This window comes from Leptonychotes weddellii, chromosome 4 (genome assembly GCF_054177405.1).
Source record: "Leptonychotes weddellii isolate Sample4059 chromosome 4, ASM5417740v2, whole genome shotgun sequence".
Lineage (NCBI taxonomy): Eukaryota > Metazoa > Chordata > Mammalia > Carnivora > Phocidae > Leptonychotes > Leptonychotes weddellii.
In genome coordinates, this window is record NC_138372.1 from 140,357,272 (window position 1) to 140,374,282 (window position 17,011).

General features: G+C 40.4%; 1 protein-coding gene across 1 annotated transcript; it reads right to left on the minus strand.

The window, feature by feature from the left end:
* Nucleotides 1-83: 83 nt before the first annotated feature.
* Nucleotides 84-16,896, minus strand: SLC25A32 (solute carrier family 25 member 32). Its single transcript, XM_006749396.3, has 8 exons — nt 16,512-16,896; nt 10,767-10,917; nt 8,649-8,734; nt 7,355-7,515; nt 6,872-6,985; nt 6,409-6,554; nt 2,004-5,254; nt 84-1,768 (listed from the first exon to the last, which is right to left on the minus strand). Exons 1-7 carry the CDS (start codon nt 16,663-16,665, stop codon nt 5,113-5,115), a joined length of 954 nt encoding a protein of 317 aa, XP_006749459.1. The 5' UTR covers nt 16,666-16,896; the 3' UTR covers nt 84-1,768; nt 2,004-5,112.
* Between the last annotated feature and the right edge of the window lie 115 nt (nt 16,897-17,011).

Here is a 17,011-nt window from a genome sequence, read left to right on the forward strand (position 1 = left end):
ACACTGGGGACAACTTTCAAATCATCCAACACTTGTACAGTTGGACCTTCTCCAATAGCAGATTTTAGTTATTTTTCTAAGGCTATTGATCCGTCTTCCTCTTTCATGCGTCTCATGGTGAGGTGAATAACCCCTTTAATTCTTTATAAATATTAAATAACTAATGTTTTTCAGTTAAGGTAAAAACATTTTCAAAAACCTATACAACCTATGGAAGGGTCACAAAGTGCTCCTTTTTCCTAAAGGTAAGATCAATTTCCACAGAAACGAGAGTTCAACATCATGACAGTTGATGGGAAAATGACACACAGACTTAAGGGTCTGTATCACAGATTCTGTGTCATCTGGGAAGCTTCCAGTCACAGCGAGTAATAGAAAGATCCAACTGAGAGTGGCTTAAAAAATAAAGTTATTGGTTCACTCAAATGAAAACTATAGAGGTACATGTAGCTGGGGGTCAGAATTGATCCAGAATCTCATATGACCTGATTTAGGTCCTAGCTTCTTTCAATTTTTATTGTCATTTCCCTGGTTTTTATTTCATTTTGACTCCAAACTCCCACTTCCCAATTCATAATCTGAATTGGCTTTGAGGAGCTTTGTGAATCAGGACACAAATCCTAACTGATGAAACAACAAAGAGAGAACTTATGTCAGGACACACAGAAAAAAAATGTCTTTTTCAGAGTCATCCGACTGGGCCAGCTTAGGCAACTGTGTCAATTCCAAACATTCATTATGAACAGAGATGGCACATGTAGATTGGCTCTGCTAATGAGGGCCCCCTCTGGGGCAGGTGAGGCCAATTCCATCTAAACCACAAAGGTGAGAATGGAGGGAGGAGAGAGGTTCTGAAAAGAAATTCCAGCTACTAGTCTCAGAAGGGAAATAGATGCCAAGCAGCCGGTAACAAGGTATTCACTATAGATACTTCCAGAGTCTATTTCTTATTCACTCACTCCGAAAGAAATTTAAGACCTCACCCAAAGTAACCCAAAACTTCACATACTTTCTGCATGTTAACTAATACATTTTTAGAAAAGAAACAGTTAAATCATTTCCTGGTATTTTATTTCTGTAATTCTACAGTCACTAAAGAGGCCTTGCTAGTAAAGTAGTAACACTCTGTCTGGAGGATTTTATGTTCAGTAATGTGTCCACATTCAAAAGACAGACCTTGCTCTGATGACTCCTGAACTCAAACGTGTTTTTTAGTTTGATATCCCTTCTCCAGTACAGCTTTAAACAACACGACCTTCTAAAATTGCCACACTACAAAAGCCCATACTGACAACATAATAACCTTTTCACAAGGCATGGCACCCAACATTGTCTTGGTTCACATTCTACCATATGTTCATTCTCTGATGCTGAACTCCAAGTTTTGTTTTGGCCTAGGTCTTAACCTTCGAGCATTTTTACGATCGTGTTCTGGTTTTCCCTTGGCCAACCTCCCCACTCGCACCCTTTCCTAGACTCCCTGTACCTTTTTCAAGCTAAAGTTCTCTCTCTACCTTTCCTTTATCTGCTGAAATCCAAGAAAGAAGAGCCTAGAGTGAAATGAATACTTGCTCTTTGCCCCACCTGCTTAGCTGCTTGCAATCTGTCTTCAGCCTCTATAATTGGAATCTGCTTAAAGTTATCAGTGACATTCATCTTCATCTTACTGAAATATTTACATGGTTGATAACCCCTTCCCTTAACTGCTCCTCTTATCTGATTGGTTGTCTTCTGTCACCCTTAAGACGTAACCATGTCTCTCATTTCTCTTTTACTCATCAAATAAAACCCAAACACGGGGCGCCTGGGTGGCTCAGTCGTTAAGCGTCTGCCTTCAGCTCAGGTCATGATCCCAGGATCCTGGGATCGAGCCCCGCATCGGGCTCTCTGCTCGGCGGGAAGCCTGCTTCTCCCTCTTCCACTCACCCTGCTTGTGTTCCTGTTCTTGCTGTGTCTGTGTCAAATGAATAAATAAAATCTTTAAAAAAAAAAAAAATAAAAACCTTTTAAAAAAAAAACAAAACCCAAACACATTTAGTAAGACTCAAGAGTTTCACATTCTGGTCCTGGTGTTTCAGCTTTCTCTTCTTCCTTTTATTACCACATTGACGACACACTGCTCAAGACATGTCACCTGTGTTTTCCATGGTTCCCTCTGAAAACTCTACCATCAAGGCCAAGCTTCAAGTTTTCCCTTCCATGAACCCTGCTCTAGTTCCCCCCAAGCTATAAACTATCTCCAACTCCATCAACCAGGTCCATGCTATCACCAGCTCTTCACTAGGTATCTGTGAAAGCTTCCTAACTGGTAACCCTGTTTCTTGTCTCCTAATTGTTTCCTCATACAATCACTAGAATGCTCTCTCCCACAATCTAAACCTCTGACCATGGCCTATAAGATCTGGCCCATGCTAATGTTTGTAAAATGCTAAGCACTTTACACAGACTGATCCATTTAATCCGATCAATGATCCTATGAGCTACCTACTTTTTAATATCCTCATTGGCAGACGCTGTTGATGACCCACCAAATCCCTTTTTTCTTACAGGGCTGCTAAGAGCTGTCACCTCCACCTTATTTGGAGGATTGCTCTTGACTGAGAGGGACCTAGCCTCCCCTCCTCCCATGACAGGTAGTCAATGACTGCCTGATGTGAGAACACAATAGCCCAGCCTCTCACCTCAGGGCAGGACAATCTCTGTGGTCTAATTCATACTGCAGAGTGTCCTGTAGGGTCAGGCTGAAACTTCTTCTGTTTTCTTCACTCCATTACAGATTCTCATAAGAGCACTCCCTCAATAATCACTTGCCCAGGCATCCTCTTATCATCCTCATTCACAAGGGAACAAATCTAAGACACATTTTACATATGAGAAAACTTGATTGGCCCGAGGCCAAATAGCAAATGGGAAAACTGAAATTTAAAGACAATCCTGTACTCTTTCCTACCATACTATAAGGGTCATTTCTCCAACTTCCTCCTCCCTGGCCACCCTCTCCTCACTCATCCCCTCCAGCTAAATTAATTCCTGCCTCTGGGCCTTTGTACTTCATAAGTTCTCTGCCTAGAATGTGTTTCCTTATCTCATTGTGGGTTGCTTCCTCCTTTCTTTCAAAATGTTTCAAATACTACCTCTTCCAAGAGGTCTTTCCTTACCCTAACCATCCTAAGATAGCAGCACTATTTCCAACTCTGCTTTAGTTCTACTTACAGCATTTAATATCTGAGATTGTATTATGCATAATTTTTTTTTTTAATTTTATTTATTTATTCATGAGAGACAGAGAGAGAGAGAGAGGCAGAGGGAGAAGCAGGCTCCCAAGGAGCAGGGAGCCCGATGCGGGACTCGATCCCAGGACCCTGAGATCATGACCTGAGCCGAAGGCAGACGCTTAACCATCTGAGCCACCCAGGCGCCCGAGACTATTATGCATAATTTATGTTTTTTGTTGCTCGCACTAAAATGAAAACCCCCTGAGGGCAGGAAGGGTTGTCCGGCCTGTTTCCTGCTTATCTCCAGGGCTGGCACGGTGCAGAGCAAGAGCTCAGTAACAATTTGTTGTTGCATGAGTGCAATGAGTTCTCTTTTCTCAGAACTCTGACAGGGCTTTGTAGAAATCTTGCCTGTTAGTTTAGAACTATCAGTTACTTAATGCTTATTTATTTTTTCTGCAAGCTTGTATGCTCTTAGAAGACAGGAATTATGTTTTAGTAATTTGGGAGTACACAGGAGGCATTCAAACAATGGCACTACCTCTAAAACTCCAAACAGTAATTTCATATTAATTATAGTAAATCCAGAAGTATGAAAAAATACATCTCATTTAATTTATAAAGTATTCCTGTGCATGTTACAAGAGATTAGAATAAATACAATTAGATACTTACTGTTTCATATTTTTAAAACAATGCCATTTTCAAAATATAAAAAATAGACCTATTTTCAAAGAACCATTAAAATATGGCTTTGAAAACCACAATGTTTTATTTACAACAAAGAGATGGAAGTGCAACAGCATTCATAAAGGTTTATGATAAATAAAAATATTATTCTGGCATCCTTTTGGGGGCAAGCTTTTATAGATATTTACAATGGCTTAAAGAAGTAAAATCAATAATGGCTGTCAATTTAATTTGTATTTAAACCTGAATATGAACAACCAATGGAGATTAATCATTTATTTGGGATCTGAACCCATATATCCGATAGCTGAAGTAGGAAGTTAGTTTCTTATCTTTCTCAACAAACACATTCCAATCCTTCCAGTATCTGTATGAGGTGATCTACTAGTCATCTACAGCCAATTAGTGATTTATAGCCAAATATGCTAAGTAAGGGCTGACAAAGCTGGATCCTAATCAGATTTTCTAAGTTTAAGAGAAACTAAGTACCTATGTCAAAAAATATAATAACTGGATCCACAATTACATTTTAAATTATGGAAGAGCCCCTGGAGAAAAAAATTAATGACAGAATGACAACAAATACCAGATATTTCTCAAATTAAGAGAAGTATATAACTTCTCAAATTTCCCTAGTTAGCACATTCCAATTGAATTAAAACTAAAGCACACTGACAGCGTTTTTTTTTTTTTCTTACCAAAATTTCCCAATTCAAAAATGGTCTGGATTTAAGCAGTACTTTTCCCAGCAAATCCTTAAAGTTTAATTTACCCTTGAAACAGCAATGATAATTCTTTTCAGAAGCCATTTTCTTTCTACTGCACAGAGACTGATTTTAAAGCCAATCCAGGCAAATGAGTTCAGAAAAAGAAGCACATTTATCTAATCCATTTAAGCAAATACTGTAATCAGCTTCTACGTGAATGGTGAAATACAGAAATCTGTGAAACTCTCCGCTTGATGTCAGTTTTACTACTGTGTTGATGGGAGCCATTTCTGGCAGAGGTAGCCAAGTCCCATACGTACGGGGAAGGCAAAAAGCAGAAAAACATTGCAAAGTCTTAGCAGTTCTCTGACTTCTAATGATTACAGACCAATTTCCATTGTGAACCACGTTGCTGTGCAGTCTTCTTCCGAGGTTTACATCTCAAACACAAAGAAAGGAACAGTTGCTCCCTTAAGCAGATGTACTGGAATTATCTTCTTCTAGCTAATTTTTTTTTTTTCTCTAAGGTCAAGTAGAAAATGTGAGACATTCTCATATACCACAAAAGTGATACAGCAGGCTGGAGTCACTCTAATCAAATTGGGGGCAATTCCTTTGTAAAATCCACCGATGCCTTCTTTCCTTTAGAGGGAAAAATAGATATATGCTTAATTTCCTACATAGCTAACCTGACGATACAGAAGCTTAATTGGCATAGGGCATGAAATCAGCATTCAAGCCTCCCTGTGCTTTAAGTCCATGTTTTCGACATGCTAAAGTAATGTAGTTTACGAGCTATTTGTAGAGGCTTCCATTCCTTCTGTGGCTGACTCAGGTAGAGAGGGCAGAGGCACTCCAAAACTGAAAAGTGCTATGATGACTACCATCTTTCAAATGTCTCTAAACGTACAAGCATACAGGAGCATTAACTGATTAACTGATGTACGCATTAAAAACCTTATAGCTTATATAAATGCGAGGCGACACTAAATCTAGCACATACAAAAACAAAACTTTATTTCCTTAATACCTAGAATGGAAATATGGCCTTTGAACTTATCACTTGGGTTCTCAATAAATATTTACTGAACTGAACTCAATGTAAACATCCTAAATATTCTGCTCTGGCCTTTCAGAATTACAGAAAAATATGGGCATGTCTACCTATAACAGTTTCTCCACAGGCTAAAGAGCGAGCATCTCTTCCCTATATGGAGACAACTGTTTGCAAATTATTGTGCAAGTAGCAGTTTAATTATATTAAACTAGGGTTTTTATGACTTCCTATATTCAATGCCATTCAACTACCTTTTGACACCTAAATTTTGGTATATTAATTTGCTGAAGCACAGTTTTTTTTTTTGAAAGAGAGTGTGAGCAGGTGGGGGTGGGTGGGGTGGGGAGGAGAGAGAAGGAGAGAGAGAATTGTAAGCAGGCTCCACGCCCAGTGCAGCGCCTGACACAGGGCTCGATCTCACAACCCTGAGATCATCACCTGAGCCAAAATCAAGAGTCGGATGCTTAACCGACCGAGCCACCCAGGAGCCCTAATCTCACTTGATTTTTTTAACAACCTTGTCAGCCTAGATTTTCTGATTTTACAAATGAAGGAATCAAGCCTCAGAGATTAAGTCTGTGGTTCTATAGGTAGTCAATGGGAAACACAAAAGCAGGGGCCACCAGCCATGTTTTCCCCACAGCACAGTGGCCTTTGCTACCCAACTAATAGCAACCGGATACTTTGAGGCATGCAGGGCAGCTCCTGAGAGCCGTTTTGAGATGCCGCATGCTCTCACCTCCACGTCTTTGTGATCACGTCCAGCACGCCCTTGTAAAACATGTGCTGATCCTGAAGACGGGCTCTCACGACCTGATACGGGTACGTGGCTGCCACAGCAAATATTTTGGAGAGTGCTGCAACAGATATATATTCTATTGTGCTCTAAAATGACAAAACAAAACATTTATTTTTCTTTAGACGGGATTCCTCTACAAATATAAAAGTAAACATTATATAGGAAAGCGTTTAAATGGATCTGAGAGTGAAAAATATGGTTTCCCCATTTAATACAAGCTCTAGCAAATAAGGGGTTCTATTTTTAACACGTGTCATTTGCCTATAAAATATTTAACTGTAAATTATATTAGTGGCAGTTGTCATCATAGCAATATTACCAAAGTAAACATAACAAAATTTCCATCTATTAAATGCTCATAAATGTAAATGATATCTTTTTTTTTTATAAAGAGCCATCTTACCAACTGGGCTTCTGGTAATCTGTTGATATGCTGGTTGTATTTCAACTTCAACAATTCATATGCCATAAATTGAAGGGCACCATGTGATGTTCCAAACAACCCAGGAATAAATCCCTAAAAGGGAACAATTAAAAAAACAAAAAACAAAAACTAAGCCAGTTCCCAAAGGACCACAGTTTCCAGGGACAGGAGTAAGGAATGGGTGGCCTCGATGTGTGACTTAGACAAATGGTTACTGTACAAAATTTTAGACAGGCCTTCTCACACCCACCAGTGTCACGATGATGTACCTTATGGTAATTAGGATAAACAGATTAAAGCACAATTTCTGTTTATAAACTAGAACTTCGGTTTTCATTAAATTGTTTCTTGCCTGAGCCTGGCTTCTTTTGAGGACCGACTAGAGGTCATTCAGAACTCAGACAACAGAGTCAAGGGAAGTTACAATGGTCAGTTATTCAAGAAATATTGATAATTCATTACCTTATATAATCCACGCACACCTTCATACTTATATATTTTCAGAAGTGTATCAAACATTCCTTTATATTGTCGTTGTGAGGAGTTAACAACACCATTGTACTGTAACATAAGGCGAGTTTTTGTTACCCATAATGGGTTTGTAATGCAGAGGGTCATGGCTCCTAAAATCAAATTTAAATAAGATTACTCAGCATACAGGTACTTTGTCACTTACGACAATCCAGATTAAGAACAGTCCTTTAATATAAACAATGGGTTGCCCAGGGGTTGTACCTGAAACAGTGAGATATAATCTCTGAGGAAGTCTGAGGGTTAAAGGGTAGCCATAGTTTTTGGTGGTCATAAAAAGTTCCTCACTCAGTTAGTGGGAGGTAAATTAAAAGGGAAATGGAAATGTGAAACACTTTCCCTTTGAGGTGTGAAGACAGCAAAGATGTCCTGGCTCCTAAACAGTATGGTTTGGTGTAAAGAACAGATGGGAGTCCTAGGAAGCGGACTCTGATAAGATATAAATATTTAGGAGTAGGACAAAGTATAACCCAGAGGGGTTGGATATTAGGGGAAAAGGATCAGGAATCCAACACCTCAATAATTTCTACATGTGCCTATATATGTATCCACCCCAACTTTACCAAAATCCTCCTCAAATCCATTCAAAGTAGCTAACACATCTCAAAACTTAAAGAACTACAATAAATAATATTTTACATTCTTTACAGAAAGTGACAATTTTGTATATGAAGAATTTCACCTGGTTAAGTTTCTCATTTGCTGAGTTTCCTAAGTAGTCTTTTATTCAACAAACATTTACTAGGTCCCATTGTGATTCAGGTCTGTGCTAGCAGCTAGGTATTCAAAAATGAGTAGGTTTTTTTAAGACAAGAACTATCAGTAAACAAAGTGTCAAAGTATGAGTTATAAAGATTTATGGGTCCTGTTCTGCTTTTCTCTTCAGAATATTATACATACACGAGACAATTAAACAAGGCTACTAAACTGTCTAATTTGAAAACTGAAATTATACTTTAATTGAAGAAAACACCGTACCAAATCATCTTAAACTATCAAGAATTCATAACTTTTCTAAATTTTACTTCCTTTGTGATAACTAGAATTCTTGAAATCTGTCCAGAGTAACCAGTGAGAATAGTTGCTTTCTAAGAAATTCCATGTGATAACTGGTTACACAGGCATACTTAAACTCTATTGTTCAATGGGGGTAAAAAAGCAAACAAAATACAAAAGTGAAAATCAAGTTGGTAGTTGCTGTTTTAGATTTCACACACTGCCTTACCAGCTTCGGCAGCGGAGACGAGGTACTCTGTTGCCTCTAAACGTTCTGCTCTTCCTTCTGTCTTATATGATTTGATGGCATTGTAACTAAGAGAATTAAACATAAGCAGTTTGATAAATATTTGAATAGGTGTCACAGAGCAGTAAAGTCTGTTTTAAAATGTGTGTAACTTAACAGCAGTACCCCAGAAGTAAAAGTCAATGCATAAGGCAACCAAGAGTGGATCTGCTGGAAATGGTTTACTCTAAGAGTTTACCCATCCCGCCCCCGAAATGTATACGGCTACCACTACATATGCAAAATATTTTAATCACATGCTTAACCAATTAATAGCGACAACAGGAAAACTAGGAGGGGGAGGGCTGTGGCAGTGGTGCCGCAATGGGGCAGACAAGGCAGAAGGACAAAAGGGGGCCCCTAACAAAGAAGTGCCGAGCACCATGTTCAGGTACTGTGGTTGGCAATTCTGCTAGATAAAACACTCAGTGGGTCCTTCTTAGTGGATTAACAAGGACCAGAGGCAGCACACAAGTAATCATAACAAAGACAACAGAGATGGTGTCATAAGAGCTAGAGAAACTACGGCTGAGCTCACAGAAGGCTTGTGTAGGAGGCGGCACTGGTGGGGCGTGGAGACAGGTACGGTTTCAATGGGGAAACAGGTGAGCATGAGCCACGGTTATAATAAGGGCGGCAGGGGAAGACCGAGAAAACCGAGACACACTTGAGTGGCAGACTGACACGTGGGCTTTATCTGGCAGAAAACTGAGAGCCACTCAATGTTGCTCAGCGGAGGAGTCAGATCAGCCTATTCTCTCTAACTCCAATTTCCATTTTCCTCTTGGAAGAAGAGTTCAGCTACATAAATCCTTCCAAACTTTACCAATACTATTCTAACATGAGACAAGTACACTTTTTAAAGAAATTCTCATCACATAAACCTTACATTCATAGAGCGTGTCCTTAGAAACTCTCTTTAGAGAAGAACCTACACAACTTAAAATTCATAATAGAATCAATTTTATACCTATAGTTTCACCCATCTAAGTGTGTCTCAGAACCAAAAAGAAGAAAAATACATTTTTAAACAATTTTGAGGTTGAATCTGTTTTGCATTCACTTAAAAAATATTTTAAGATTGTGGTTTGGCGGCACCTGGGTGGCTCAGTCGGTTAAGCTTCCAACTCTTGACTTTGGCTCAGGTCATGATCTCAGGGTTGTGAGATCGAACCACACACCAGGCTCTGCGCTGGGTGGGGAACCTGCTTAAGATCCTCTCTCTCCCTCTGCTCCTCCCCACTGCCAAGAAGACTGTGGTTTGGATACTGCCATAGAATTATGGCAGAAAAAGTAAAATATACAACACAAAAGAGAAAAAGGCAAACAGACCAGGTCCTGATGTTCTCCTAAAAATGCCATCTATTAAAACAAAGACAAGCCTCCCCAATCCTGGATTCAGGTTCAAATATCAGAGGCAGCAAGCGCTCCTGCAATGCAGTGCTCTGTTCCCACGCTCTTGCACAGTCAGTAAGCTGAGTGCGCCTGTCACAGGCACTTTCTGCGGCTTCTTCACTGCTCACAGAATCACAGCTATTTCACACGTATTCACAGGTATTTCATACCTGACAGGGGAAGGAGGAAGGAAATGAACGAGCTAGGAAGACGATGGAGCAGGTCAAATAGGAGGCAAGAAGGGATGTGCCTCAAGCTCTTAGCCGCGCATTGGCTTTTACTTTCTGTTCCCAAGAGGGGGCTCCCATCGTATGTGTTCTTATGAGGACCCCAAGACATGTCCTCTTCGGCTTTCCAACTTCCTTACAAATCAGGAGTACTTTGATAAGGCATCTTCCCGAATTCACCTCACAGAGGTGGCTTCTGTAAGAGTGTTTCTCCAACTCATCCTTCACCTTCTTCCTATTTAGAACTTTCTTGCAGACCAAATGCCTCTGATAATAGCTGAGAGAGAAGGAAAGTAATAAGCCTTTTGCTCTTTCTGACCCTTTCTATTCAGAGAAACTGATGAAATGACTCATCTTGCTTCATCAACTGAAATGTACAGATCACTGAAAACAAAAACTCCTTTTATTTAATACTGTAAAATCTCCCAGATCTACTCACAAGAAAAAGTAGAGTCCCCAGGATAAACCTGCACCCCACACATTTGGGGTTACTCCTTGGTAAAGTCCCCGTAGTCCATCAAGTTTCCAAATGGTAGTCAAGCAATGCACAATTCCTTTATATTTTGGTCTCAGTTCCAATCCATCACTCACTGCAGTAAAGGCACAAAATTAGGTGAGAGGAAAGTTCTAGCTCTGAATCACATATAAACACAGACATCACATAGTCCTAGTACGGAGATAAATTCAGAAGAAAACCCTTTTTAGATAGAGAAAAATATTTCTCTTTATTTTTTGGAATTATTTACTCTTTATTAATTTCTCTTTAAAATATCTGATGCATATTGCTAGAATCTTCAACAACTTTCAGTTCTTACAGTCTCTGAACCTTAAAGCTTTTACACAGGCTATTCTGTCTGCCATGAACACTCTTGTCTTCTCAGTCACCTAACTCCTTTACACAGCTAACTTTGATTCCTCTTTCAGGTCTGTTTAATAATTTCCCTTGGTGATCTTTTTCCTATCCCCTAGATGAGCTCAAGTTTCTTTGCACCCATGGCATACCATACTTTCCCTACCATAATAAAAACACTCTTCATTGCAATCATTATTGTTCAATTATTCTGGCTGCCCAGTAGGAAGATGCTCTGTGAGGGCAGAGACTACTTCTTCGATGCAATATTTCTACTCCTATCTTAGTGCTTTGTACACTGTAGGCGCTCAATATATATTTGCTCAATTATTATATCCTGAATATTGTTTCTTTTCCAGATCCATTGTCCATCCCTCTCTACCACGTTCTGCCTAGCAGCCTGACCTTGTCTTCTAGTTTCTAGTTGAGTTGGGCTAGTGGGGAGGCCTGACAAGAGATCAGAGGGATGGAAGAGAGTGGATGCAGGTATTTACTCTTTTACCTCCCTTCCTATGGGGTTGCCTTAGGTGGGCTGCACTTTTCTACTGCCAGTCACAGCTCCTCTCAAGGTGGCCCTCTCTCAGTGACCTTCTCCCCCTTGACATTTGGCCCTTCAGGTGGCAACAGCCCAAACGGTTTCTAGCTCCAGAATACTGCAGTATTCCTTTTTATACTTTTATACTAGTTTTGCTATAATCTCTTTTATACTTTTATACTAGTTTTGCTATAATCTCGTATCTTTGTAAACAGTCCTGTTAAGCAACCTCCCCCCCCGCCACGCCCTTAATTATCTTATTTTGAATGTGCCTTCTGTTTCCTATGGGGAAATGGAATGAAATAATGTCAAATTTATAATCTAGATTTTTTAAAATTGGAATTTTACTATAGTTTTGTATACTGCTTTTTTCTTCACTCAAGAGTATATTGTGAGAATTCCTCTGTTATTATAAACTTGTTATTTGTAATTAAAGAGACTATCAAAAGATTTTTAAAAAATGGTACGATGGTTTTCCCTCTCATAGATATCCCATCATTTGTACAAACATTCCCCTACTTGACAGGGCAGTGGACAGTTCATACTATCACACCATTGTCCTACTTTCTAGCCTAATTTCCTACCATCCCTTCCCTCCATCAACTGTACACTTTTCACCAAAGCCCTAATGTTCTCCCAGACGGTGCCAGGCACTGGAATGCTTGCAGGTTATCTACACCAGCTATTGCACTTGTCTAGAGACAAACCTTTCTCTCCTTTGAGTTGTTCTCATTTTTTTTTTTTTTTTTGCTATTATTAAAAGGTTTCTAGGGAATATTCTGTACAACATTCAAATTCCTATATCCTTAGAATTAACTACTAGAATGGGAATTAATATGGGTCAAAGGTTTTAAGTACATACTGAAACTGCCCTCTAGTTTATGCAAATTACAGTCCTCTGGCCATATAAAAGCATGCCCAGTTCATTGTCCCCTTTGTCACTACTCCACCACAAAACGCAGCCTGGCAAAGAATCACTGTTTGCCATTGCCAGGGAAAGGGAGAAAAGTCAATTTCTTTCATCATTAACCTAACAATGTTACACCATGAAATGAGATTAAAGTACATGAGGTTTTGTCAGAAGACCTGGGTTTGATATCTAATTTCCCTAATTAGCTACATGATCTTAATCTTTCTGAGCTTCAGCATCCTCATTTATAAAATGGGGATAAATATGACCTACCTCACAGGTTGCTGTCAAGTTTATACAAGATACCAAGTTTAAAAGCAAGTAATAGAGGGACTGGCTCCCAAGAAATATTTTGCTGTGTTTATTTCATAATCTTTCTGATAAACATCAGAATTTGAATTTCACATCTCTTATTCTCCTCATAAATTTCTTCTAAGTACCTTTCCATTTTCCTTTCAATAATAAGCTCACAACACAATTTCTCTCTTGAGGTAAAAAACAAAACCATAGAAACACCATCTTTGCTTTTCATGGGTATGAACCAATGATTTCTTTATTGTTTTGACAGGGCACTTAATTATAAAAGTAGAGTATTAAGTATCTCAGTAACAGGCAACAACATTCTATACCCTATACTTCCCTGATACTATAATCTTGTCTCCACTATATAGTTAGGATCAAATCTTTAAATCTGAAAAATATTCATTTGTACACCTATCAATTTATAAAAAAATTGAAAAACTATTGACTCCTTATTATTGCCAGGCAAAGGGGGAATCTAAACATAAGTAGGACACAAACCCTGACCCTGAGGAAGACATAATCTTCAAGGTCAAACAGGAACAATCACGTTGCAAAGTTACAAGCACTATGGTGAATGAAATGCTATAGGATTACAGAAGAAACACAAAAAAATGTTCTGTATAGAAGGAACAGGGAACATGAGAGAAATGCTTGGGTAGAGCCCTGAAGATTGATTAGAAACTTGTCTTTGGGGACAGGAGAGAAAGGTTTGTCTCTAGACAAGTGCAATAGCTGGTGTAGATAACCTGCAAGCATCCCAGTGCCTGGCACCGTCTGGGAGAACATTAGGGCTTTGGTGAAAAGTGTACAGTTGATAGAGGGAAGGGATGGTAGGAAATTAGGCTAGAAAGTAGGACAATGGTGTGATAGTATGAACTGTCCACTGCCCTGTGATTTGGGCCTCCACCCATTACTGCAAGTGCTCCAAAGCCCCTAAAGGGAACTTTGGGAATCCTCTTTCTCACCAACCATTCAGCAGCACCTAAGACTGTCTACCTCCTAAACACTCTTCTTTGGGCTATTTTTACACCACACTCTCCTGATTTTCCTCTTTCTTCGCTGGCCACTAAATTTCCTTTGCAGCCCCCTTCCACTCCAACACTTAATGTGTGACCCTGCATCACTTACCTGATTACTCTGTGGTTATCTCATCCACAGAATGGGAAAGATAATAGAACCTAACTATAAAAATTACAAAGGGCTAAATGAATTAATACATATACAGCCCTTAAAATCATGTATGGCACACAGCAAGCATTAAGTGAGTATTAGTTTCTTTAAGCTACAGGGTCGTGCAATATTACCCTATATATACAAAACTGGACTATATGATATTCTTGTTACTTGATTTTACATTTTGGTTCCTCGATTAACTTATGGATTATTAGGCTTTCAGGTTATTTTAGAAACTTACTGTTTTTATACCTCATTCTTCATTGGGGCATGCATTCTCTCTCTCATCAGTCTTTTTTTAAGTTTTATTTAAATAATCTCTACATCCCACATGGGGCTTGAACTTACGACCCCAAGATCGAGTCGCACCCTCCTCCAACTGAGCCAGCCAGGCACCCCTCTCTCTCATCATTCTTGGATGATTTAAAATTGTATCTTAAAGTTAGAAGGGTCCTCAAGACCTTTCCACTCAACCAAGAGTATCTTCTATCTACTGTATTCTAGCCCTGAACCACTTCCAGATATCACCAGTTTCATTTCTGAGCACCCCCACTTGGGGCAGGCCACAATCTGCTTGCCTGCCATTTCCACTCAACCTCTACCTGGTCTTTAGATGAACTCATAATAAGATAAATCCCTTTCACACATGGCAGCTCTTCAAATACCTGTCCCTGCCCTCCACCCACCTGCAGCCAAACTAGTTCTTCAGTCATTTCTCACAAGTGATTTCTAATCTTTCTACCACTCTGGACACTTCTGAGTTCCAATTTGCACCTGAACTCATCGAAATATTCCAGGTTTGGTTTAATGGGACATTCAGTACTAATACCCCTGTCACTAGGTAATTAAAATTTCATTACAAGGGCGTAAGTTTTATGAAGCATAAAAACTACAGCATTAATGCTGATGGCCAATCAACTATTTTGATTTCAGTTATTCATCTTCCTACATTTTCCTCTTTTCTTTCACGATTTCACAGCCACACTTTATCATTACAAAGTCCTACTTTGATTCCTAGATCTTTCATTTTGTCCTCCCATCCAGTCTCAATCATCTTACCTATTACCCTGGCCACACTGGTTTCCTAAGACTCTCCCCATTTCATCAAGATGACCAATCTTCTCAGGTACCAAGAATTCCCTTTCTTCAGGCATAATCTGCTTCATAGCACAGTCTTAAACTCACCAAGCCAACACTATTCCTCAGTGATCATCCCAACTGTCACCTTTTCTCCTAGACAAAATTATATGCCTTTCTGGGTTTTCTTCTAGGAAGTATACTCCATAATTTTCACTGATTTTCCTCTGTAGAATAGCTTCTTGACTCCTTTCCAGCTGTCAAAATATCAGTCCTTCTGTGGGGAACCTCAAGATCTAATGGAATCTTACAGATACAGATACATATGGCTGTCAGCAATCTATAATTCTCCTGATAGTCTGCCTCTACTCATATTTTGATATTTGGATTTTGCCCTCGATTTTATGTTGTCTTAGAATTATCTTTTATGTGACTAACACTCAAGCCTACAATTAGACTATAAGTCCCTTGAGGATAAGAACTTTGTTTAGGTACCTCTGTATCCTATACAGCAGTCTACAAATATTAAGAGAACAATATATTTTAGGCGGATAGAATCATTCTGACTCTTGAAGATGAACCACTTCTGCAGATCTAATTCTCAAGGCAGAACTTGTAGTAAGAAAAGCAAATGCCAGAAAATAGTTTCCCAGTAAAGTTATCAAGACCTTCTTCGAAACTATCTTTTCCGGAATTTACTGTTGAGTTTAACTTCTAAGGTGCTCTGTAAATTTCACTTAACTCCCTGCACTTAATTCAATAAACGTAAATTTAAAAAAAATAGCATTTGGATTCTAGCTATCTATTCCTTCATAGGACTTTGTACCACACTATAAACACCAAAAAACAAGACTTCAAGAGAATCCTAACCCAAACCTATTCCCAGCCACCTGCTGAGGATTACGCCGTAGCCCAAGCACTTTTTCTCAGCTCAGCTGCCAAACACGTGGCTACCGTAAGATTTCAAAGTACCTCCAACGGTTGGTGAATGATTAGCACATGCGAGGGCTAAACCCTAAAATGTGCCAATCCCTTTCTCACTTTACAAATACGGCGTTGAGTCCCCCATCCTACGCCAATTTGAACTTTTCTCAGACTTTTCTATCCCTGTTCTCCATCCCTTAGACTTGGGGAACTGGGACAAGGCCAGCCGGTTCCCTTTCCCAGGCTCCCCTTCCTCAAATCTAGTTCCAGGTGAGGCCGGATAAGCAGCATTTGCTTCAACGCTCGCCTCGCAGTATACAAGGGGCAGGGGAAAGCAAGGCCTCCTTTTGCTTATCACCCAGTTCGGGGTACCAGCAAGGAGAAGGAGCCCAGGGTCCGAGTGGGCTCTTACCCGCGAAGCGGATCTTCACGAGGTCCAGCGGGTGCAGCGCGAGGTTAGACAGGACCCCGCCGCTCACGCCCGCCACCAGGTTCTCGTACCGGACGTGGCGGAATATCGTGCTCCACGCCGACGACCCTGACGCCGACTGGCCCTGGCCCGTCATAGTCCCAGGGCCCGCTGATACCACGCCCAGGGCCGCGGAGGTGGTAGGAGATGCAGTGGCCGCCACCGTGGCGACCGTCGCCGCGCAGGACCAGAAACCGCGGGGGGCGAGCCCACTTCCGGGACCAGCGCTAGGACGCGGTAACTAAGCGGAGAGACCCCAGCGCAGAGCCGGCGTGAGAGGGGCGAGGTAGCACGTCACGCCAGCGGAGAGGGCGAAGGAGGCGGGGCGCCGGCCTCCGCCAAGTCCCCGCCCCTCCCGCCCCGCTCCGCCCCCAGCTGCGGCCGTTTCGGGCCGAGGGAAGCGGACCCGAGAGCACTGCTAAGAACCACCTCCGGCCAACCTC